The 24,807-nt window shown below is 36.3% G+C and overlaps 1 protein-coding gene across 5 annotated transcripts in view; it reads right to left on the minus strand.

The window, feature by feature from the left end:
• Positions 1-1,595: 1,595 nt before the first annotated feature.
• PLSCR1 (phospholipid scramblase 1) overlaps positions 1,596-24,807 on the minus strand; it is a 29,950-nt gene continuing 6,738 nt past the window's right edge. Inside the window, exons 3-9 of one of the 5 annotated variants that reach the window (XM_065875779.1) lie at positions 22,546-22,587; positions 17,664-17,866; positions 16,342-16,384; positions 13,383-13,603; positions 11,697-11,858; positions 4,932-5,093; positions 1,596-2,595 (exon numbers count right to left, since the gene is read on the minus strand). In XM_065875779.1, the coding sequence (XP_065731851.1) occupies positions 2,542-2,595; positions 4,932-5,093; positions 11,697-11,858; positions 13,383-13,603; positions 16,342-16,384; positions 17,664-17,866; positions 22,546-22,587 (887 nt within the window). In that variant the 3' untranslated portion in view covers positions 1,596-2,541. Of the gene's footprint in view, positions 2,596-4,931; positions 5,094-11,696; positions 11,859-13,382; positions 13,604-16,341; positions 16,385-17,663; positions 17,867-22,506; positions 22,588-24,807 lie in introns of those variants that run through there. The other 4 variants (XM_065875778.1, XM_065875780.1, XM_065875782.1 and 1 more) reach the window with 4 other exon arrangements.

Here is a 24,807-nt window from a genome sequence, read left to right on the forward strand (position 1 = left end):
AATGGGTCATTTTCATTAATTTTGTCTGGTATGTGATAAATCCATTCACCTAGCAATGACAGCCTGTTTGGAAATAAAGTGTTCTCTTGACCTCATCTAATTTCTGCTTGTGGAATTTCTGTTGTGCATAACATGAAGTGAATGTATCTGTTCCTCAGGAATCACCTTTTCCTCTCTATACTTTGTGTTTATCTGACTTCTGGGAGAATTTTTAAAAATCTCTTTTATCTTATTGTGTTATTTTTCTACCTAAATCAATCTACCATACCAGTGCCACCATCATACTTTAAAGTGTGGTTATCATACTTTTCGACTTTATTAAAATTTTGCGTCATCAGAATGTTCCTTTTTTTTTACGCGGGCCTCTCACCGTTGTGGTCTCTCCCATTGTGGAGCACAGGCTCCGGACGCGCAGGCTCAGCGGCCATGGCTCACGGGCCCAGCCGCTCCGCGGGCATGTGGGATCTTCCTGGACCGGGGCACGAACCCGTGTCCCCTGCATCAGCAGGCAGACTCTCAACCACTGGGCCACCAGGGAAGCCCAGAATGTTCCTTTTTCTCTACTGCCTGTTCCAGAAATAAATATGCAACAGTTCCAGAAATAAATATGCAACATTTCCTCAAATCTCATTGAGATTACAAATGAAGACATTTGTTTCAAGTCCTGATATTTTTCTCACTTAAATTTCTCATTTTCCATGTATGATGAGTCTTTCCTTTGTAAATATTTAATGAGAGCACATTTTTCTAGTATTTGAACTTAAATAGATTCTGCTGATAGTGTGTGGGTTTCTGCTCAGATCTTCTTTGCATAGTTGAAGAAGGAAGGAGCTGTTCAGATAAGTTGCAGTTTTACTTTGCTTAACCGGAGATCTTGAGTCCTATGCAAAGAAGGAGTAGGAGTAGGGGAGATTGGGAGGAGGAGGGGGAAGTGAAAGCAAGATGTAGCTGTCACGGGGTTAATGTCAGTCTCTTAGCCTCATTTTGGGTTGGTTGTGGTACCTGACAGTGGGCTTGGAAAACCCTCCCTTCTCTAACTGGCATAGCTAATGCCACTAGGTCCAGCTGTGCAAGTACCTCGCCTTAACTGGCATGCTGTCTGTACCAACTATAAACTGAATGTGAATGCCTCGGTTACACCTCATCATAGGAATCTGGCATCTGGTGAATTATTTAGGCTAATGAAAGGCGGTCTGGACATCACCTTTTCTGCAGCTTCCTGCCATCCCAGTGTTCTCAACATTAGGAGCTGATGGTGTTGGAGTTCTGCTGAGGATGAAAGGGAATCTCTCCCCTAAGTTCTTATTTCCTAAACACACTTTTCCTTTCCATGAGGTAAATTGTGGGTTGGACATCTCCTCTCACTTGATTCAGTTTTCCCTACAAAACAGGGTATAAAAATTCCTTTAACTTTCTGACAGGAAGAAAACTTAGTTTCCAGCACAGGTATATATTTTGCTAAAGATTATCATATCCTTTTGCTCTTTTAAAGGAGATTCGAAAGGGAAGGGGAGGTAAATGTGTAAAGTTCAGAATATCATGTGAGTTGACTGTTCACAGTTTGTTTAAAAACAAAAATCAAATATGCAAAGAAATATATCAGCAATTTTTTATTTTAGTTATTTGATTGTTGGTAAAAATAATCTAATAGACCATTGTAGACATTTATACTCAGAATATATATGTTCTATTTAATTAACACCTGAGTGATCTGAAAACTATTATGTTCCATGAATGACAGAATACAGAACAGGAGCTAACCATTCCATATATAAATAATTACTTCAAAAATTATAACAATATCCCAGTTTTAGAGTGAGTGAGTCTTTAAATGTGTCTTTCTTGGGGACAGAATCATTCTTTTTTCACGAAAAATCATTATCAAAAATTGGTAATTTATAGTCTTGTCAAAATGAAAATGTTATTTATAGTTGCAGATTAGCTTATAGGAGAAGTTAAACGTAGTGTGATTTTCTGATCAAAAAAATAATTTTACTTTCCCTTGACATATGAATATTGAGTATTATTTGAATGTAATTGTAAAAAAACACTGAAATTATGTTCACTTTGAATTCTTTTGAATATACGTATTTGCAAAATAACAGTTGTTACATATGAAATAAATTGTAACTAGATTTAATAAAATAATGTGTAAGTTTACATTAAAATTACTTTAAAAAGTCCTTAATTAATTTTGCAATACAAATTGAAAATAAAGCAGAGACTGTAGTTCAAAGTAATTAATCATAGGAAGTTATGTTTAAATGTAAAAATTTCTATATCCTTTCTCCAAAATACACAATGGAACAGAAAATGTATAAAAGAAAATGTATAAAAACATTTATAAGTAAGTGATATTAAAAATAAACTCTTTAATTTGAAAAGTAAAATCATATATCTGGAGCTTTAGGCAACACAGTGTAATTCACATATGCTACAATAAGTCATTTACATTAAGAGAAAAATCCACCAGTTTTTCTTTTACATAGTCCCAATCGATATAGGGACTTCAGATTTTCTGAGGAGATGTCAATGAATGCATTACCACACTCCTGCTCTCTGTTCATTTCTAGTCATTTCAAAAAACATGAAGTCCTAGATAAAAACAAAATACGGAAATGGGTTTTCAGCAACAAAACAGAGATCAGCTCTCAGATGCATAAATGCTAAGGGATCTGATGAAACACAATAACGTATCTGCTAAACAAGAAAAATCAACTAATAGGTAGATCTGGGAAAGGTTGATAGCTTCAGCTTTCCATTTTAATGGCAATTAAGTCCTGTAATTCTATTCACTTATTGATACCTGTATGAACTTAATTAATCCTCTGGTAATTTTTCTAAATTTCACTTTTTTCATGCCTCTTAGAATGTTCCTCTTTCAATCTTTGTTCCTCAACTTTTTGTACTCCTTCTCTAGTAATATAACTTGTGTTGTGACTGGAGTTCCATGTACAATTTTTAGATTGTTTCTGGAGAATGACAGCCATCTTAGAGTTAGAATAACATCTTAGAATTTTTTGGCCCAGTTTTACGATTTCTCTTCCAAACTTGTTGTCCACTGTGTTCCTCAGCTTGTCTTACTCCATCAATTTCTAACCAGACCCTCTCCCCTACAACTTCCGTCAGATCCTGTGGATTGTACCTCTCTCACATCTATCATTTTCCTTTTTCTCTTTACAAAGAAATAATTGAATCTTTATCACCATTCACTTGCAATTACACTATTACAATTTCACCTCTCTTCAATCCATTTGGTACACAGTCACCAGGATTTATCTTTCTAAAATTTGGGTTTATAACTCTTTTATTTATACATAGCTTAAAATTAACCAGTTAACTAAACAATTTTCAGTATCTTCCCAAGGTCTATAAGATTGGGAAGACTGCCCAATCTACCCCATATTCACTTCCTGATAACCGCACCACCACCACCCCAATCCCATTTCTCACCTATCCAAACACCCCAGACTACTCTCTCCACCCTGTACACACCGTATCTTTGGTTATGGTGTGTAAACCTTTGGTTAAACAGTTCCCCAAGTTAAGGTTAAAATTTTCTTCTCATGTGAAATAAACACTTACTGAAAACATAGTTTTTAGATAGAACTGTGGTTATATTTAAAAGTTTATATAGAAAATACTGAGCCTGTCCCAAAGTAGATAGAATAGTATAATAAAGTCCCAATGACCACTCACCCAGCTTGGTTCACCAGTTACTCCATCTGCTGTGTCCCTTTTCCCTCACCCCCATTATTTAAAAGCAAATCTGTGATACCATATCATTTTATACCGAAAATAATTCAGTATGTGCCCTTGAAGAAAATGGACTGTTTTTGTATAACCACAATAACATCATATTTTTTTTAAAAACCTTAATAATTCATTAATATCAAATTGCCAATGTTCACATTTCCCTGAGTGTCTTGTAAATGTCTTTTTATATTGGTTTGTTTAAATCAGTTTCCAAACATGGTCTACAAACTACATTAAGCTGATGTTTCTCTCTTTTTATTTTATTTTCCTGATATTTATTTGTTGAAGTAACTGGATCCTTTTTCTGTATGTTCTTTTACTTTTTATTTTTTTTCTGATTGCATCCATATGCCAATATTTAAGGTATTAATCTAGTGACTCCAAACCTTGCTTGCTTTGGAATCATATGATAGCTCGAACAGCCTGAAGGCTTGGATCCACCTCAGGATTTGGTTTACTAGATCTGGGTACATAGTCTTGACACAGGGAGTGCGAAAGCTACCCAGGTGTTTCTACCATGCAGCTAAGGTTGAAAACCACTGCTCTGTCCCAGGAGTCCTTGACATCGGCTGTATATGGAATCATCTGAGGAGCTACACAAACTTTTAATTCTGAGCTTCTGATTTAGTTAAACTGGAATATGGCCTACTACTAAAAGCTCCCTAGGTAATTTAATGTGAAGACAAGTTCAAAGTCATTGCTGTATCTCATATATTTCCTCTTAATTGGTAGTTCTGTCTAAGGCTTGATTGAATGTAGATTCTTACTACAATTTGTATTTCTGTATTAGATGGTTTCATTTAATAATGAATCAGGCAGAAATCTCTTTGTTTCACTGAGACTTATTCCATTTAAACACACTGGAAGATTCAGACTCTTTTCCAAATCACCAATTTTTTTTTTTTTTTTTTTTTTTACTAAAACCAGAGCCTCTCCTTAATATATAAGATCCTCTTGTTACAATGTGAAACTGCATAGACCCTCCAGAGAGAAGCTAGTCATTTGTGAACCCAGAGTAGCAGAAGAAAATGGAATTTCAAAGCTAAAATTAAATAGGACCACTTTCAATAAAACCTACAAATTTAAGGCCATTTAAAAATGTAAAATGTACCAAATTATTTCAGAATGATCCTAGAGAAACCATCTATACCCCAGATTAGCAAGAATAAACTTACAATGAGGAAACATGCGCCGAGCATCACAGCTTTCATTTTCACATCAAGGTCTAAAGGGAACTGGATGCCAAAGTTATCGACATCTGTAAATAACTCTCTCACAAGGCCAGTCCACTGCTTGGAAATCTTGCCAACCACATATCTATCGTCAAGAGATTTAATCTAATTTTAAAAAAAGACAAAGAATTCTAGAAAACTAATAATAAAGCTGCTTTCCAAGTAGGAGTAAAATAAAACAAATATTATATTAAAATTATATGCCATTCATAACTATGAACATTGTATCACTCATTACATGCATGTAGATTCCTATATCCATTTATAGATTCATTTAAAAAAAACTGTTTCTTTGGTACAGAGAACTAATATGAAAGTAGTTTAGCTGAAATATTTAACATTTTCTATTCTCCATTAAGACATACAGTAATAAGTTAGTTGAATTGAGCCAAAATAAAATTTAAGCAGGAAATATTTCTTTGATGAAATTTCTAGAAGCCATCAGGAAGGTAGTAAGTGAAACTCCTATCTGACTTCTGCTTTAACACAAGCACAGAGAGTTGATATAGGCAGTTTTGAAGGTGATGGGAGGCCCCATTATCACCCACTGTCAGTAGGAAAACATGAAATGCCAAGAGCCTGGTAAAAAGGACTGGCAGTTTTGAGTGAAGGTAAGTAACCAATAGTAACTTGATGAGATGCCTCAGGTCAAAGGCTGGGGTACGACTCGACAACAGGAGGAGGATGAACAACAAAAGAGGAAATGTGTATGGAACAAAAAAAGCTCCAAAGTAAAGTTCTTCTAATTTTACAGTTCTGCCTGAGGAAAGCTCAGGGCCACGATAAAGAGTTGAACAGCTTATAGCCAGAGAAATGCACCCCGCCAAGTAGGCATGTGGAGGCTGAATGTAGTCCACACTTGCCAGGGTATATATAGGCAGAGTTGTGTCAAACCAGTAAGAGAAGTGTCCTTTTCAAATAGGCACAAGGTACCACACGTGCTGGCAACAACCTCTGAAGACCTAGCTTAGGTTGGGACAGCTACATAAATGTGGGCAAATTAGAAACAGTTGACTCATTTTATTTGGATGTGGGTGGTTAAGTTCTTTAAAAACTTGAAACCTCTAATATGAAAAAAACTGTGATAGCATGGATTACTGTTCATCAAATAGTCATTTCAGTCCCCTCCCTCTGTAAGCCCAGTATACTTTCCTGCACATTGAAATTAGGCTTGGCCTTGTGCCTTGTTTGACCAGTGGAGTGTTAGTGGATGTGACACCAGCAGAGACCTTAAACATGGCTGAGTGGTTTTGCCTTGGTCTTGCTCTCCAGTGATCAGCCACTAGAAAGCATGATCCAGGCAGCTGCTGTTGCTGAAGCTCCAGGATGAACATACCTGGAGCAGACCTGAGACCAACTGGCAGCCTAAATCAGAGCCATCTGTCTGAGCCTAGGTATATCATTTGACCTTCAGACCCATAAGCATGTTTTCTTAAGCCACTGAGCTTTAAGGATTATTTGTTACGCTCCTGTGGCAAAACAAACTAACACAAATTCCCTATTGCAGACCTTCATGTTTTATCTGCTCATAGCTGTCATGTAGGGATTTGAAGCTAGTAATAAAACCTTATATTTTATTTTTTAATTCAATTATTTTTAATTTTTGAAAAAAAATTTTAACAAAATATACAAAAGATAATCAGCCATCATAATCCTACTACTACACTTACCAGATATTAACACTTCCCCATTTTGATTAGTATAGCAAGAAATTTAAAAATTCACCAAAAATTTATGTAAGAGGTAGACATATAATGTTTTAAAGGAAAGGAACAGAAAAGTGAATAAGGATCTACACCTGAAAAGTCAACAGGACTAGATAATTTTTAGCTAAATTCTAGAAAATATTTTAAAAACAGAAAATCTACATAATAAAATGATTGCAACTTCTGGAAGTAATAAACTGGTATTATATTACTATTAAATTTATAAACCTATAAATTTAATACAAATAATTGATAAAGGTATTCTAAAAAGAAATCTATAGGTTCATCTCACAACATAAATATAAATACAAAAATCCAAATAGTACATTAGCACACAGAGCCCAGTATAAAAAATACTATAATAAAGTATAAAAAATACTAAAAAAATCATATAATTCAAAAATATGAGTGTATCCATACGTCCTGAAAAGGTATTTTATTTACTTACTAATTAAGCATTTATATAACATTTAGTATATGCTAGGCATATAAATGCTTTACAAGTCTTAGGTAATTTTTTGCTCATGATTTCTCTATAGGATATATAGTATTATTACACACAATTTTCATATGAATAAACCAAAGCAAAGAGAGGTGAGTCACTTGTCCAAGTTCACACAAATAAGAAGTCATGGAAATGGATTTCAAACCCAGGTGTTCTTCTCCAGAGTCTGTATTCATGACTGTTATGATGCTCTGCTGTTTAGAAAGTTAAGTATCAATTCTTAATAAAAATCTAGGTCAGGGTCAGCAGGCAAGGGTCAATGAGCCAAATTTAGTCTGCACCCTGTTTTTGTAAGTTTTATTCGGACACAGTTACACCCAATATTTGTGTATTGTGTATGACTACTTTCATGCTAAAATGGCAGACCTGAGTAGTTGTAACAATGACCATATGGCCCAAAACTCTAAAATGTTTTCTATCTCTTCCTTTACCAAAAAAAAAAAAAAAAAAAAAAAGTATGTTGATTCTTGCTCTAGGTAAAAGAGGAATAGAAAAATACTATGAAAAATAGCCAGTATCTTTCTAAATCATGAAACATTTGCTGCTATTTCAATTGAAATCATCAACTTAGTAGGTATACACAAAATTGGCAAATATTATTCAGTTTTGCTGTAAGAAGTAGGCTGGAAAAGAAAATAAGTTAATTGGCAAATTAGAAGAGCTTCCATGATTTCATTTGCTATATGATTTTATACCTAGATAAACCAAGTAAATATAGCAAAAATGCCTTCCAAATTAAATACTAGAATATAGTCACAAGGCTGAATAAGAGGTAAACAAAAATAAATAGCTTTTTTCAATATTAACAATAAGTACCTACAAATAGAAATATTCCTGATTAGTAGTGATAATGCCTATAAATTACTTACAAAAATTTAAAAAAAGAGATAGAAGTTCTATATGGTCTTATGAAGAGTATAAAATTAGATATAAATGAATTAAAATATATTACACTTTTGGGATGAGACATGTTTAGCATCATAAATATATTAGTTTTAAAAAAATCATAGACAATACAATACTAATTGGATTCTAACTTCTGAAAAATTTAATGAAATGAGCTTAAGGTTCACATGAAAGGAAACATCTGACAATAGCAAGAAAATATGATAAAATAGAATGATTAGTGACTGTGTGGCTATGACTAAATACAGGATCCATCACTGTTACCATAATTGAATTATAAGGCACCACTGTAAGAAAAGTGGTAACAATGCAATAGAAGAATGAATCTAGAAATTGCTTGTGGAAATTTAATGTATGTCATTTCAGCTTAGCAAGAAATGAAAAGTTTACTTAATAAATTGTGATGACACAGTTGTCCAGCCAACTGAGATATATTTATAAAACAAAGTACAAAAGGGGTAGATTTGTGGAAAATATTTGCAGATCAGAGGACAGAAATACAGATGCAGGGTCAATGTCTTCAACACACAAACTACATTTATGAATTGACAAGAAAAAAACAACCCAATAGAAAATACAGGCAACCGATATTAAAAGATAATTCAAAGAGCAAATACAAGTAGCTAGTAAACTTAGAGAAATGTTCATAATCCCTAATGGTCAGAGAATTACGTATTAGAAATAATCTTCCCCACTCCCATTTGATGATTTTAGATTTCCTATTTTAGTTTGCAGTTTGCAGTTTATCTAAGCTGTATCTGGGTGTTATTTCTTTTTCTTACCAGAACTCCTTGCAATTTCTGAATCTGAGAACCAATGGCATCAAGTCTGCAAGATTCTTAGCTATGTATCTCTTTGAATATTATATCAAAACATTCTGTCTCCTCTTTTTATTTAACTCCTCTTTGGCATATGCAGTAGTTTATTCTAGCTTCCATGTCCCTTCAAGTTTATATCTTTTGCCCACCAACCTCCTCTTTATATTCCTAATATGGGTGATCCAGTTCACTAACTCTCTCTTTACCTGTGTCTAATCTGTAGCTCATCCTTTCAAATGAGGTTTTATCAATGACTGTTCCTCATTTCTGGAGGTTCTATTTGGCTTGTTTTTATATCCTCCTGGCCTTTATTATTTGTTTCATCCTCCCCTTATGACCCTTTTTGTTTCTTTGTTAGGCTCTTTAATGTCTATTTAGGTATTTTTTGTATGACTGATAACAGACTGTTCTATTATATGCGGTTTGGTTTTGGTAGATTAGTTCCTAGAACAGTATGTTAATTTTTGAATCTGCTCATGTGGAGACAGGTTTGTTCTGTAGGGATAGAGGGTGACTTTAGTGATCAATCTCCATCTAGTATGTTTTTGCATTCAGTTCTCCCATGTGTATCACCACTCAAGATCAGTTTCCATGTCTTAAGATTCATGAATCATACTGGTGTTATAAATTTTGTTTTTGTTTTTTTTTGGCAGTACATGGGCCTCTCACTGCTGTGGCCTCTCCTGCTGCGGAGCACAGGCTCCGGACGTGCAGGCCCAGTGGCCATGGCTCACGGGCCCAGCCGCTCCGTGGCACGCGGGATCCTCCCAGACCGGGGCACGAACCTGTGTCCTCTGCATCGGCAGGCGGACTCTCAACCACTGCGCCACCAGGGAAGCCCCATACTGGTGTTATAAATTCAGACCTCAAAATCATAGAGGGGGCTAGATTGGGATATCAGTTTCATGTAGGCATATTTTTTTCCTACTCCTAATAGCCCTGGAATAAGACAGATTCCCTCATTATCTCTAAGGGTTACAAAGTCTACTTGTCGAAGTTCTACTCACCCGTGGGATAATCTCATGGCTTCAACTACCATCCGTATGCCAGAAACTCTAACATTTTCCCTTACACACCTAAAAACCAACATGACTCAAAAACAAATCATTAGCTTCCCACAAATCAACTGTTTCTCCTTCAGGATTCTTACCCTGGTCAATGGCATCATCATTCAGCTTCTTAAACATCAGACATCAGACCAATAAGACTTTAGAATCATGTCTAAATTTTCTTTCTTCCTCCACTGACATCAAATCTATGAATCAGTACCACTGGGTACACTTATAAATGCCTCTGAATTATTTTTTCCTTTAGAATGACTCTTCTCCATGTTCCATAATGGTCCCTCATACTGATAATTCCTGCTTTCAAAATTTCTATTATCTAGTATATAGAAAGTGATTCAAGGTACTATTTTCTCAATTCCCTCAAAGATGTTATCTAGTTAGCACCATTCTAGATGCACAGGAGAGAAGTTAATTCATTGCCTATAATAGATGCTTTAAGATATCCACTGAGAAGGGTTGCTGAATGATTTCCAACTTTCTTATCATTAAATATAAGAGTTTCACACTCCAGTATGACTTACTTCACCAGTATTTTTACTTATTTTACATAGATAAAGCATATGTCAGCAAAACTTCCACTAATATTCCCTGAAACAACAATTACCTTTCAATCCTCTGGATCTTTTATGGGAATGATAACCCCTACATAGAGAACTATTATTATACACAAACCTATAAAATCTTCAAACATACATAGTTTATATCCCCCGTCACACTATGCATTCTTTGTAAGAGTCTTTATAAAGTCTCTAATTACATCATATGTACTTTTCTTAGAATTGCCTGTCTACACTGAAGTCAATGAGAGGACTGATCCATCTTTATATAACAGAGGAATTAAAAATCATATGACTAGCAGAGCCAGGCAGATAATATAAAAGAATGAAGCTGGATAGTGGAAAACCTTGTCAAGTCAGGAGCAGTGGCAGAGTTCCCACTTATTTATCATAAGGGGGCAGTCCTGCTCAGTTTTAGATTTTTGTCCCTTCTGTGAAAATTGTCCAGGTTACCAGATTTTATGCTTATACAAGAGAATCATGGTATCAAGATTAAGTTTTATAATCTCTCAGCTTTTAAGCATTTGCAACTAAATAATTTGGGCCATAAGTCTGGGCCCCATTTGTTGAAAAACTGCTGTGATGCAATTCCTCCAGGTAGTAAATACACAGATATATTGTGATTTCTAATGAATGAATTTAATACAAAGATAAAGGAGAGATCATAGAGAAGCATGATTGGGTAGTACATCATATATTTGTTAAAATTCTCTTTGCATAATTGGGCTTTTTGTAGGAACTCAAAGATGTCAGAGATTTTGAAGAGGGCCTAGAGCACTGGCAGCCTGTGTTTCATGCTAAGGAGGAACCATATGCTTTGGCAATCAGACTTTGATGACAAGGTTAATGTTCCACTTAAAATGGATAACATACAGTACTTCTATACAAAAACCACCAATGTTAGATGCTTTGTTTATATTTATTTGACTACAAATCTCTGCTTCTCTTTTTTCCATTTAGCACAATCAACACTGATGCTTAATCAGAGCAATAACCATCTCTCTGACCAAAGATAAATATGAAGGACGCTGAGACCCTCTTGAGATATCAGGACACACATATTCATTTACTATATTTGTAACATCCTCCCAGCTTATGTTATTCTTATACTAGGAAAGCAAAACCCATAAATGTTACCACACCTCTTACCTCAAAATCAACATCTGCACAACAGCTGCAGACAATACATGGACCAGTAAGTCTTAGTACATCCTCTCTCCTCTCATTTTGAAGTGTAAACTTTGGCAGGCATGGGTGCCAGGTCTGAGTAACATAACCTACTGGTACACCAGGAGGAGCTTGGATTTCTATCTACAAAAGCAAAAGAATATATAAACTGTAATCATAACAATGTCTAATAAGACCTCTCATTTACTGAATACTTTCTAAGTGTCAGACACTGTTCTAAGCACCACTTAACTCACTCCACATCCTTACCAAGTTGGTACTATTATCCCTGTTTATACAGGAAGTAACTGAGGAACAGAGAGGTTAATTAACTTGTATCAGATTCCCCAGCTGCAAAGTGGAAGAGATGAGACACAAACTCGGGGAGGCTGCATGTACTGTCTCCATTCTGAAGCACTGCTCTACTGGTCTTGTATATTTTAAAATTTCCATACTTACAAAAAATGTCTGTATTATTAATAGCTATTTCCTCAAATTCCTTTAAAAACAGTGGTTTAAGTATATGGACAGAGCCCTGATCACTGGGGCAGTTTTCAAATATGATTGGCAATAGTGCTAGCATGGAAAGAAAATGGGGCCTGGAATCTTGGCTCTGAACATTAGCTGGGTGACCTTGACAGCATCTCAACATGTTTATCTGTAACTGAGGACTTCCTAGATCTCTTTATTAAGACCAATTGTATAATGTATGCTAATGTGCTCTATAAATTATAGAGCATATTCCATCACACTCAGTTTTCCCTCAGCTATTCCAATGAATATTATTACATCTAAACTAAGTGACATGGAAAACAAAATAATTCAGTATGAACAACTTCAGTTATCCTTTCAAAATAAGAGCAGTATTAGACATCAAATCTCTATGTGCTTGTATCTTTGTGTGCCCTGCTCTCACAGCTACCCATGTGGATGACTGAGTGACCCAGGCAGCTCTGGTCTCAGGCCAGTGGAGATACAAGCAAAGGCCAACTTCCTATAAACACTCTGTGCCCTGGAGTCTCCCCTGAGATCCATGTTCTTTATCAGAGGGCTGTCAAGTACTATGAAAGAGACACCTGGTCATTATGGAGCTGAAGGTGTTCACAATTCACATACCCCTATTACAGGGACTCAAATATATTACTTGTTTTTTTCAAATGGAGAACTGAAAAACACAGGAGTTGAGATTTCTCAGAGGGGGTCTCTCCTAGGTTTGCTCCTTGTAGGTTGGCTAAAATAATGAGATGAACTGAACATATGTGTTCTTTTCCTCACTCTTCTGTCCACTTGCCTCTGGGATGGCATTCGACGATATTCTCTATTGGGCCCTCCTCTGGCTTTGGCCAGGCCCTCACGGTCATTTCAGGTAAGGGACTTGACCAAGGTGACCTACGTTCTCAGCTCCCCCTGAATATCAAGAAGTCTGGTCTCTGAGATCCCTGATCTCACCCCCAGGGGGCACACTGCTCAGGGACATGGGGCTAACTGCTCACTCTTTTCCACCTGCCTTCCTTCCTACCATTTACCCTCAAGCATAAACCAATAGCTGGTGGACCACTTTTCCTTTAAATCTCATGTGATTATATAAATTCACCAATAAGGTGAAAATTCTTGCAGAACTACTTTGCAAAGTATTTGTAAAAATTACCCTGGTCATTGCTCACTGACCTCCTGCAGGCAGCAGGGAAAACAACAGCTGGTACACCTTAGTGGTCTCTCCAGAGTTATGACTTCTCGGCCCGTATTATCAAGAATCCTCATTGTAAAAGGCCTAGAAGGCCCACAGCAATTTCGGGTACAGCAATCAGTGTCCTCTGCTGCAAAGTAAATTCTCTGTCCAAGGCTGTTCTTAATTTCATACTTGTTACAAGTTTCAAAACCTGTTAAGACTAAAAACATAAAAGAGGGATTCACTATGACTATTGTGTTAAGAGAATAATCAATCTATCCTAAGATACTACAATATCTAGTTATACCATTTTAAGATGATACTTCATATAATACAGGAGGAAGAAAAGAAAAGTTGTTTAGAGATGATCTAAACAGAGAAAAAAAGGCAAAGGGAATGGATGAGAGGGTATTAAAGTACAAAGAAATTAGGAATTCCTGTATGAGACATGAAAGAGAAAACAACTCGTATCTTCCTAATTCCATAGACCCATGTCAGAAAGGGAGACTTTGCTGTGAAGGATGGTGCAGTGCTGCCGATGGCGACAGTCCTTTTAAGTGAATGCAGAAAATGTCTACTTGTTCATGTATTCAGCTATGGAGGGGAATATAGGATGATTGCTATGTTTATGCACCGTATAGTATTATATTAAGTAAATTGGCTTGAGATTTAGTTTTATAAACCACAGTCATGGCTTCTCTTTCTGCACTGTGTGAGGAAGGTGTGAGAGGGCTTTCTCTCAATGCACACATGTGAAGAGGGAGAGAGTGAAAATGCAAGGTGAGGTAGAACGTCACCCTGGGCCCAGGGCACCCTTGTTTAGCTCAGCAGTGGTTGTTCAGAAGTGGGAAATGGGTATTAGACAAGGGGAAAGGTGCTTGGCAACCAAGGCTGCAAGTCGGAGGATATCTAGACCACTGGCATCCTAAATGAACTCTGCACCTTAGCAGGGGCTAATCTCTTCATGGGGAAACAGAGATGTGCTGACATCTGACACCCACGTGGTATCTTACCAAAGGGCTTCCCACATTGAACCACACTTTGGAAACCTCTCCTTGCTTAAAGCCAGGAGGGAGCAATTCATGGTGCCACTTGTCCATAGCCCTGATTAACGTGGGTCATAGGGTATTAGAAGCCCCCAACATAATGAGCAATTAAAAGAAACAGAGACAAAAATCACTCTCTCATATTGGTGTAGATGGACTTTTAGTCAGATAGAGATGTTCTTCACAAATTTTATCACCAGGACCTCCCTTAAGTATCTCTGCTCTGACTCAGACAGGCCCTGACCCTGCCTTTAATAGAACCACACTTTACCTCAATATCGGCCAGTCAAATATTTCATGTGAAAAAATTAAACTGATTCATGAAATGGGATCTATTACCTAACTGTTTCATTAAGTGGCTTAATCTGAAAATTCTTCAGCTTGTTTATCTGTGTAATGAGATCAGTGGGCTTACACAATCTAAGCTTCCTTCTAGTTACTTAAAAAATGAAAACAAATAAAACAAGAGAATTCTATGGTTATGTCTTTATTGCCTATTAAGTTTTGAATTGGGAAATGTATAAGTGCCTGTCATAGTCTCAGGTGCTAAAAATGAACTGAGTAATCTTTATTTCTTTATACTGCTCATAATGTTAAAATATAAACTTTCAGTTGGAGACAAAAAGAAAAGAAAATTAGACATCCTTCTTTAAAAAACTGAAGAATTTATAACTACTAAATTTGAAATTTATATTTCATGATTAATACATACATATTTCCAAATATATACATAAAACTTATAAATCTTAAAACTATAAATGGAGTGCTATATAATGTATAGTGTCTGTTTTTTTGTTTTTTATAATATCAAGAATAAATTCCCTAAAATGAATCATTAAAAAAGTTAAGAATATAAATTATCATACTATGAAGAGTTCCTTTCCAGAGAAAATGTAATACAAACAAACTAATAAAAATGAGAACATTCTAACTATCTAAGTGTACATTACAAGTAATTTAAGTGTAATAAGCAACAATTATATATTCTAACCAAATATCCACCATATTTCTACAGTAGTAAGTTCACATTATAATTTCTATCAGTGGAAAAGAACTTTGCAAAGATGTGAAGAAAGAGTTAATAGATATATTCTAAAATCTATTAGAGTTTTCACTGACCTCTTTATACCTATAAGGAAGATACTGTAGTGCATGAATCTACCCAGATTCCCTTTCCCCCGGCAGCAGTCCTGAAACATCTAGTGGCTTCTTAAGTTTACTTTGCACCTGACGAGCGCTGGACCTAAGGAAACAGCTGTAGGAGTCAGGCCCCGTTCATAGGAGCACCAGTGGCATTCTAGGAAGTCAGGCCTCTTGGCCGGCTGGTCAACACCCTCCAGTGCAGTGTCCCTGTGCCCAAGGTGATAATCCACAGCCCGTGGAAAAAAGGGTTTTATAGGGTTCCTCTGAACTCCCAAGAGAAACTGGGCAGTAATGCAATTTTTCAAAACATCCCCATCCATCCAAATTCAGAGTTCACTTGCTTTGGAAATATATTTACTAAGGTAACTGAACTATTGCATGTGGCTCTGTGACAACTGCAAGGACATCACAAACTGGGGGAAAAAAACGGTTGAAGGGACAGAGGTTAGGCAAAGTGATAGAATCACTGAAATGATTTCTAGAGAGAAGGGGGAACAACAGTAAGTTTTGACTGGTTTCCTTCTAAGGTAGGGTCTGTATCATGAGGAGAGATGTCCAGCATAATAGTATTTTACCACTTGGCTCCTAATTCAAGAAATGAGCTGCTGATAATCCTTATCAAGTCATTATCACGAAGAGAGACATTTGTAAATAACCAGTTTTAATATCCAGCATCACTGAAGGTGTTATACCTGTGGTTGGTGATATGCCTTTATCTGCATAAATGTCCTCTCTTCCTAGAAGTATGATAAATACAATGAATACATACCTTCCAGAAGTTCAATTTGCTGATGAATCAATAGTTGATCTATCTATTATAATAAAAAAAATTAAGCTGTAACCATATGTTATTAAGCCAAACAAATTAACATTAGTGTTCTTATATTTTAGAAGAATGTATGTAATCAATTATCAACATTTATCCATATTTAATAATTGTTTATATTACTTCTAGATATAAAATTAAAGTTAATATGTTCCTTCCAGAAGGGCCTAAGAAATATTAAGACCTTTTCATCCATTTAAAGAGCTTTTTTCTACAAATCTAAACATTTTTTCTTTCTTTTGATATCATCATTTATAGTAGGTGATAACTTCCCCAAATATTTTGTAAGGGCCTAATTTAAAAAAAAATCTGCTTAGGGTATTTCTTAGAGAACTTAGGAGCTACCAAAATTCTTCTTTTTTTTAAACATCTTTATTGGAGTATAATTGCTTTACAATGGTGTGTTAGTTTCTGCTATATAACAAAGTGAAGCAGCCATATGTATACATATATCCCCATATCTGCTCCCTCTCGCGTCTCCCTCCCACCCTCCCTATCCCACCCCTCTAGGTAGACACAAAGCACCGAGATGATTTCCCTGTGCTATGCAGCTGCTTCCCACTAGCTAGCTATTTTACATTTGGTAGTGTGTATATGTCAATGCCACTCTCTCACTTAACCTTCCCACTCCCCGTGTCCTCAAGTCCATTCTCTACGTCTGCGTCTTTATCCTGTCCTTCCCCTAGGTTCGTCAGAACCATATTTTTTTTTTTTTTAGATTCCATATATATATGTTAGCATACGGTATTTGTTTTTCTCTTTCTGACTTACTTCACTCTGTATGACAGACTATAGGTCCATCCACCTCACTACAAATAACTCAATTTTGTTTCTTTTCATGGCTGAGTAATATTCCATTGTATGTATGTGTCACATCTTCTTTATCCATTCATCTGTTGATGGACACTTAGGTTGCTTTCAAATCCTGGTTATTGTAAATAGTGCTGCAATGAACATTGTGGTACATGACTCTTTTCGAATTATGGTTTTCTCAGGGTATATGCCCAGTAGTGGGACTGCTGGGTTGTATGGTAGTTCTATTTTTAGTTTTTTAAGGAACCTCCATACTGTTCTCCATAGTGGCTGGACCAATTTACATTCCCACCAACAGAGCAAAATTCTTATATTATAGGCTGCCCAAGTTCATTGTGGTAAATTAAATTAGTGCAGAGAGTGCAAGAGAGACAATTCATTTACTGAAAACTAACCTACCAGATTTCTAATGGCAGACAAATACTAAATCTCACATTGATGCATTGAATTACCTGAGTCAAATATTCCAATCCGGGTGGACAGTTTAATGGAGGTGATGGTGCTGGCATCCATGGTACCCCTGCAGGTGCGCCTGGCTGACTAGTCACTGGTTGGTATGGGACAGGAAAGCCGACTGGGCCAGCACCTGAATAGCCAGCTGGCGGGACTGGATAGCCAGCCTGGGTGCCAGGATAGCCAGTATATCCTGGAGGTCCTGAAATATGAACATGTGAAATTATTTGTAACTGCAGAGAAAAATGCAAACTTCAACTCTTTTAGGATCACCCCAGCTATCTACAAACTACAATTTCTACTTAGAAATCCTGTTTCTAAAAGCTTAAGGTTTGTGTTTTTCCTCTCTCAGTGATTTTTCAATGAAATACCTGTGGTTTCAGGTCCACTCCTATTCTGAGGGTTTTAGGCTGTGTTTAGAGTTGCCCCACAGCCTTACCCTTATCATTCAAAACTCAGGTGAAAATATGCTTGAAATCTAATAAAGTGAAAGAAAGTCAGCAACGATCTAGAGTCGGGTACATAAAAATTCTGGAATGGCTTCCAGGAAAAGAGGGATGGCATTGAGTAGAAAGCCCAGAATAAAGGCTTTGAGTCAGCATTTCTAGGACCAAACCACCTTGTAAAAAATGATAATTCTAGAATTCCAACATGTGACATTTCTTATCTGTATAGAACTGGTAGTGGTTTTGTCCCTTCATGGCATATTTGGCAAGGTCTGGAGCCCCTTCTGGCTGTCGTAATTGAAGGGAAGGGGATACTGGCATCTGGTGGGTAGAAGCCAGGATGCTGCTAAATATCCTACAAGGACCAGAACAGTGCCTTGAAAAAAAAAAAAGAACTATCCATCCTGAAATACTGTAGTATCTTTGTTGAGAAACCCTAGTATAGTGGTAAGGGTATGTCATTCCTTCCAGTACTGCCCAGATACTCCTCTGGGTTAACAATTTGCCTGAAGTTTTAACCCATGGTGTATCCCATTCCTAAAACCCTCCACGTGAAAAAAAAAAAAAGTTATGATATTAGGTTACAAATGTAAATTTCACAGTTTGGCACCCTAAGCTCTCTGGAAAATACAGTTTGAGAAGCAAGGAAGGTAAAACCTTATAGTAGGCAAAATTGTCTCAAGTACTTATTAAGCACAGTAGAGGAAGAAATGAGTATATACTCTATTCCACATGAATTTGTGATTACAAATATGAAGCTTCATAACTTTATAACTTAAATGAATAGTCTGCAGAGTAGCTGTTCCATAGGAATGGAGGATGTAGTTGCAAAGAACTGTGTCCCACAATATTTTAACAGTTAAGGCTATGCAAAATTTAACACTTAGAGCAGGAAAATTGTAAATACTTTTAAGTGGAATACTGACAACAAAATACATACACCAATAAAAAGTATGACTCAGAAGACAGACTAAACCTCATAGCAATGTCTTTTAAGTATAGTTTTATAACTTATTCCCTCTTAAATGAATAAATATTTACAGATGATCTATAATGTGATTGGGTCTAGAATCAGAGGATACAGCTATCAACAAGGCAACCTGCTCTCAGGCAGTTTAGAGGCAACTTCTAGGAGACAGAAGATAAATTTTAAAAAAAGATTTCAAATTGACCTGATGGAGAAAATACATGGGGAAAAGGGCAAGGTATCAACCAATTACTTTAGATAGATAAAATTTATGGTTGACACCTAAAAGTTGAGAAGGGAAAAAGTGTGTGTGAAGATATGGTAAGAAGTATTCCAGGAGGCAGGAATACCAAATACAAAATCTCTGACTTTAGGAATAAATCTGACATGTTTGAGAAAGAGAGGGATGTTATAAGGGAGAGGAAGAACAGAAACAGCTGTCAGTAAAGAAGTAGGATCAATTCATCTTGAGAGCCCCTTAATAAGGAGTGTGGATTTTATTCCAAGTGTGATTGACAGGCTTTAGGGATTTTAAACAGAAGACTGAGTTCCATGATCTGTGTGATATCTTGCAAAGTTTTTAGGAGTACCAAGCACTGGGATTTAAAATGGGAAATGCAAATGCAACCCCTGTCCTCATTGCCTAATGGGAGAGAGAATTTTACACTCACCCTTACTCTAGGGATCTACAACACCAGTGTCAGTAAGTGATTAACTAAAATCAGAGACAGGCGCTTTGAAGGGAGGGACCAGGGTTTTATGTGCCAAAGGAAGGCGTTTAGATGGGGAGAGACAGAGGGAGGGAGTTGGGACAGCCTCCCTGAGGACCACCCTCAGCTGAGATCTGAGGGATACAAAGGAGTTGAGTAGGTGGGCAGCAGGGAATGAATATTTCAGAAAGAAGCCCTGGGATAGTAACAAACACAGTGCATTTAAAAATCTGCAAAAAGGCCAGTCTACCTGAACAGGAGAGACAGTCTTAAGAGACAGATAAGGAGAAGGCAGGGGAGCCCCTTGGGTTTGGTGGACCAAACGAAGCATTTTGGTCTTTATCCTGAAAGCAAAAGGAAGCCAATGATGTACCCAGTGGGTACTGTCTGTAATATTAACAGATAACTATTTTTAAACATCACTGACTACAGTGCAAAGACGAAACCACAGGCAAGCCAGTGAGGGGGAGGAGATGTGAATTAATTGGTTACATTATTAAACCTTCACGAGATTCTTAGAGAGGATAATTATTTCCCAAATCAATGGATTAAGCATATAGAATTACCTGAAATTTAGGTAATATTTCACTTACCTAAAGCCCAATTGATTTAATATATTATTAATATAATAGCAAATATTTGTCATTTATTAATTGTAAAGCATTGTGCTAGTTGCTTTACACATACTCTCATTTAATCTCCAAAACGCCTGAATTAGAAAATATTATGCCCATTTTATAGATAAGAACTGAGGCTTGGAGGTACAGCAACTTGCTTAAAACCACAACACAACTATTAAGTACAGAAGCCAGAACTTGAAGCCTGATCCAGCCTCTCTATGCCAGTTTTCCCACTTGCATAATGGTGATAATTAATAGTATTTACCCCATAATATTGTCTGAGAATTCAATGAGTTAATTCACATTAGGCACAATAAACTCTCAGTTTTAATCTATTGCTATTGTTAGCATCACTGTCATAAAAGACCTGTGCTATACTGGCCTTCGACTTGAGAAATAAATTTGAGCTATTTTTCTCACAAACTCTCAAGTCTCATTATAACTTAATTATGTATCGCCTACTATTATTTAGCCATGGGTGGATTAAAATATCCTCCAAGTGCCTTGGGTGCATACTATAGACTTGCTAATAATTCTTCAAACACCAACCATTTAAAAATTGAGAGTAGCAGTTCTCAGCCCTGGCTGCACATTAGAATCACCTGCGAAATTAAAAAATTACCAATCCTGGGGTCCCACAACCAGAGCTTCTGTTTCAGTTTTCCTGGGATAGTGCCCTGGTACTAGTGTTTTCAGCAGTTTACAAGTAATACTTAAGTGTAGGCACCTTTGAGAACTATCATCTTAGAGCCTTGGTAGTGTTTCTACCTCGCATTCGTTTAAATGCAAACATCTGGATGAGATCCAGGCTCCACTGAGGTTTCTGGCTAGACAACTAAACAAGCCATTCAGCTCCTAAACAGATTTGTTTGCTCAGAGTAGAATAAAAAATGCAGACACCCTTCTGGCCAAACAAGACTCCTTTTGATCCTAAGTCCTCAGGATGGTCTCTTGAGATGTGGGTAGCCGGCCTACTTGCAAATGTAGGTGCACCATGAACTCTGCCATTTGGTAAAGTTCTGGTAACGTTTTTTATTTTATTTTATTTTATTTCTGGCTGCGTTGGGTCTTTGCTGCCGCGCACGGGCTTTTCCCTAGTTGCGGAAAGCGGGGGCTACTCTCCGTTGCGGTGTGTGGGTTTCTCACTGTGGTGGCTTCTCTTGTTATGAAGCACGGGCTCTAGGCGCATGGGCTTCAGTAGTTGTGGCACACGGGCTCAGCAGTTGTGGCTCGCGGGCTCTAGAGTGCAGGCTCAGTGGGTGTGACGGGCTTAGTTGCTCCGCGGCATGTGGGATCTTCCTGGACCAGGGCCTGAACCCATGTCCCCTGCATTGGCAGGAGGATTCTTAACCACTGAGTCACCAGGGAAGCCCAAGTTCTGGTAATGTTGATAACTGCATTTGTCTAAATGAAAATCTCTGAAGTCTTCTATGCAGTGGTTCAAAAGAAATAATATATTACTTGGTATGTAGTGATATGACTCAGTTACTTTTCTTAGAAAGGCAAGGCATGTATATAAAAGCAAAGGTTTCACATTTTTGTATGTTACAAAATAAAAATGAGAATTATCCCAGGTAGCTATGTTTCTATTGCTTGAAGCTTCCAGGCTTAAGCAGTCATCTCTTTTGCATGACAATCACTTAACATAATTAACCCTAGATAATAAATGACTCAAAAACACCCAGAGATAAATCTCCTAAATGTGACTGCATGACCATAATTTTCAGAACGAATGGAGAATCGATAAAATCTGTTACTTAATATGTGTATTTTGGGGTTTAATTTATGTGCAACCTTATATCTTATTTGCTAAATGTCAATTCATTACTGTTTTTATTAACACAACACTTTTACTATTCTGTATAAATAAAAAATATTTTAATGATATTTATGATAACGTATAGTCAAAGAAAAAAATCCAGAACTAGGCTACAAATTTCATTATTGAACTTTTAGTAAAAGACACTACTAAAATACAGAGAGAGACAGACAGACAGACAGACACACACACACACACACACACACACACACACACCCCCTTTGGGGAATATCAATAACTCATAAATTTTGTTTTTTTATTCTTTAAGCCAGTGTCTTACCTGGGAAAGCTGCCGGAGGATATTCAGGGAGATACCCACCTGGCAACTGTGTTCCTGGGTGAGGATCATTCATTTGCACATCTGCAATTCAAGGAGAGGTAAACATATATCTTCTTAAAAAAATACATATCAGAAAAAAAATGCATTGTTCTTAGATAATTTCATTTATATGCTCCTGTGTTGTACTGAAACAAAGTGAATTCTTCACTTAACAAAAGCTATGCCTGTTATCAGGGTTAGTCTGCAGTAGAATCTTGTTTCAAACAAATTCCCTTCTGATAAAATAGGCAGCTAATTACTGGGGCTGAATTTCTAGTTTTCAAATATGCCTGATGAGTGTTCTCTCCCATACACTGATTTTTGTTGTTACTAGGAAAAATAGATTGTTTCAAAACTACATAGACTCTTTTTGAATTATGGTTTTCTCAGGGATAGGGAGGGTGGGAGGGAGGGAGACGTAAGAGGGAAGAGATATGGGGACATATGTGTATGTATAACTGATTCAATTTGTTATAAAGCAGAAACTAACACACCATTGTAAAGCAATTATACTCCAATAAAGATGTTAAAAAAAACAACAACTACATAGACTGTGAAGAAGGAGATAAATGAACCTAGTTGGATGTGGGTTTGGTAATAGAAGGATAATAGGTGATTTTAAAGATATCTATAATTGTTGCTATAAGAATTATGTTTTAAATATTTAAAATAATACATACAATTCAGTATTTAAATATCCTTTTTATGCTTACTCTGGAACTACCCCATTAAGTTTGAACTATAGGAAATTCCCAGTATTTGACTGATTTTGAACTACAAAAATCATAACTGACTTAGTTACAATAAATAAACATATTAACTTTTGTTATCTGCTAATCAATGTAGTTTGAATAATCTTTAATATGTATGTACAAATGGTTCAGTTTCCTAGTTCTTCATATTTGTGTTTATCTAATCATTCCTTTAGCAAGCACCCTGGCCAGAAAATAAATATTTAGTACTAGCATCCCCTGTGTCACCCTCAGTTAGGCTCTCCGGCTACACTGGCTATGCCTTCATGGAATTTATGGTCTAGTGGACACTACACTTACACCATATTCTCGTCTCTTCCCTATGGCTTATTAACTGTAAATTCAAAATAGTTTATTTTTGAATAATGGGGACATGGCAACGGTGCAGAAGAAAAAGTTGACCAAACTTTTAATCTGACACATTTCCTGTATGTATCATGGGTCTTGAAAGACTTAAAGACCCATCCTTAAATGATATGTCACATTTTGGCACCTCTTAACAGGTACCACTGTTTAAACAAGAGTAAATATACACACATATCAAGGAGTTGACATATTCAAGAAATTAGGAGCTCATAATCCCTGGGGTTTTGGTACTAGAGCAATCCAGGTTTCAGGAATTCCAGGGGAATTTATACAAAGAGAAAATAAATGCATGGGCAAGTGCTCAAGTAGATCAGAGAGCATATGAATTATGGATGGATTTCTGCATTTGTGAAATGCAACTTAGAATAACTTACAAAAATCACAGGACTTTCATATTGTCAACAAGTTATTGTTATTTCTCTCTATATTTATATACATCCATACATTCTATTTCAATTTATGCACACATATACATACAAACACATGCATTTGTATATAGGAAGTTGAAGAGTTAAAAGGTAATTGTCACCATGACCCAATGATTTTTTTTAAGTGATTTGAAGCATCCTATTTTTGTAGCAAAGAAAATAGCTTAATACTATGTAAATTTACGTTTAAAAAGTAAAGTAAGTATTGTTAATAAAATTAAATTAGTATCGCAAGCATTAAGAAAAATCATGAAACTTCGTGAAGGAAAAGTCAAGGTTTCTGGCCCTAAAGAATATCTAGTATATGTAGCAAAGCTGGCATTGTGGTAGAGATAAACATCTCTTTAGCTATCTAAACAAACATAGAGAATAGAGAGCCTTCAGAAAGCAGGATTTTGTTTTCCCTATTTTTCCCATAGGATTTTTTTTCTCTTCAGAAACTTGAATTTTTTAAAAGACAAAGTCTTTTTTTACATGTTTGGTTAATACTCATCTTATTTAGAATTTTCTTGAAAAAAAAAAAGCCATAAAATAAAGTTGTATTTATTTAAACCTATTCACATGTGTATTTTATGAGATATATATTGGGGATGTATCTGAGCATTTTATTACAATGTCCTGGCATATTAAAGTCATTGTTTGTTAAACAATATGATGGGAACAGTCTTTTTGTATATAAAATGCACAAAGAAAAGGGAAACTTGATTCAGATGAAA

Source organism: Phocoena phocoena, chromosome 4 (genome assembly GCF_963924675.1).
Source record: "Phocoena phocoena chromosome 4, mPhoPho1.1, whole genome shotgun sequence".
Lineage (NCBI taxonomy): Eukaryota > Metazoa > Chordata > Mammalia > Artiodactyla > Phocoenidae > Phocoena > Phocoena phocoena.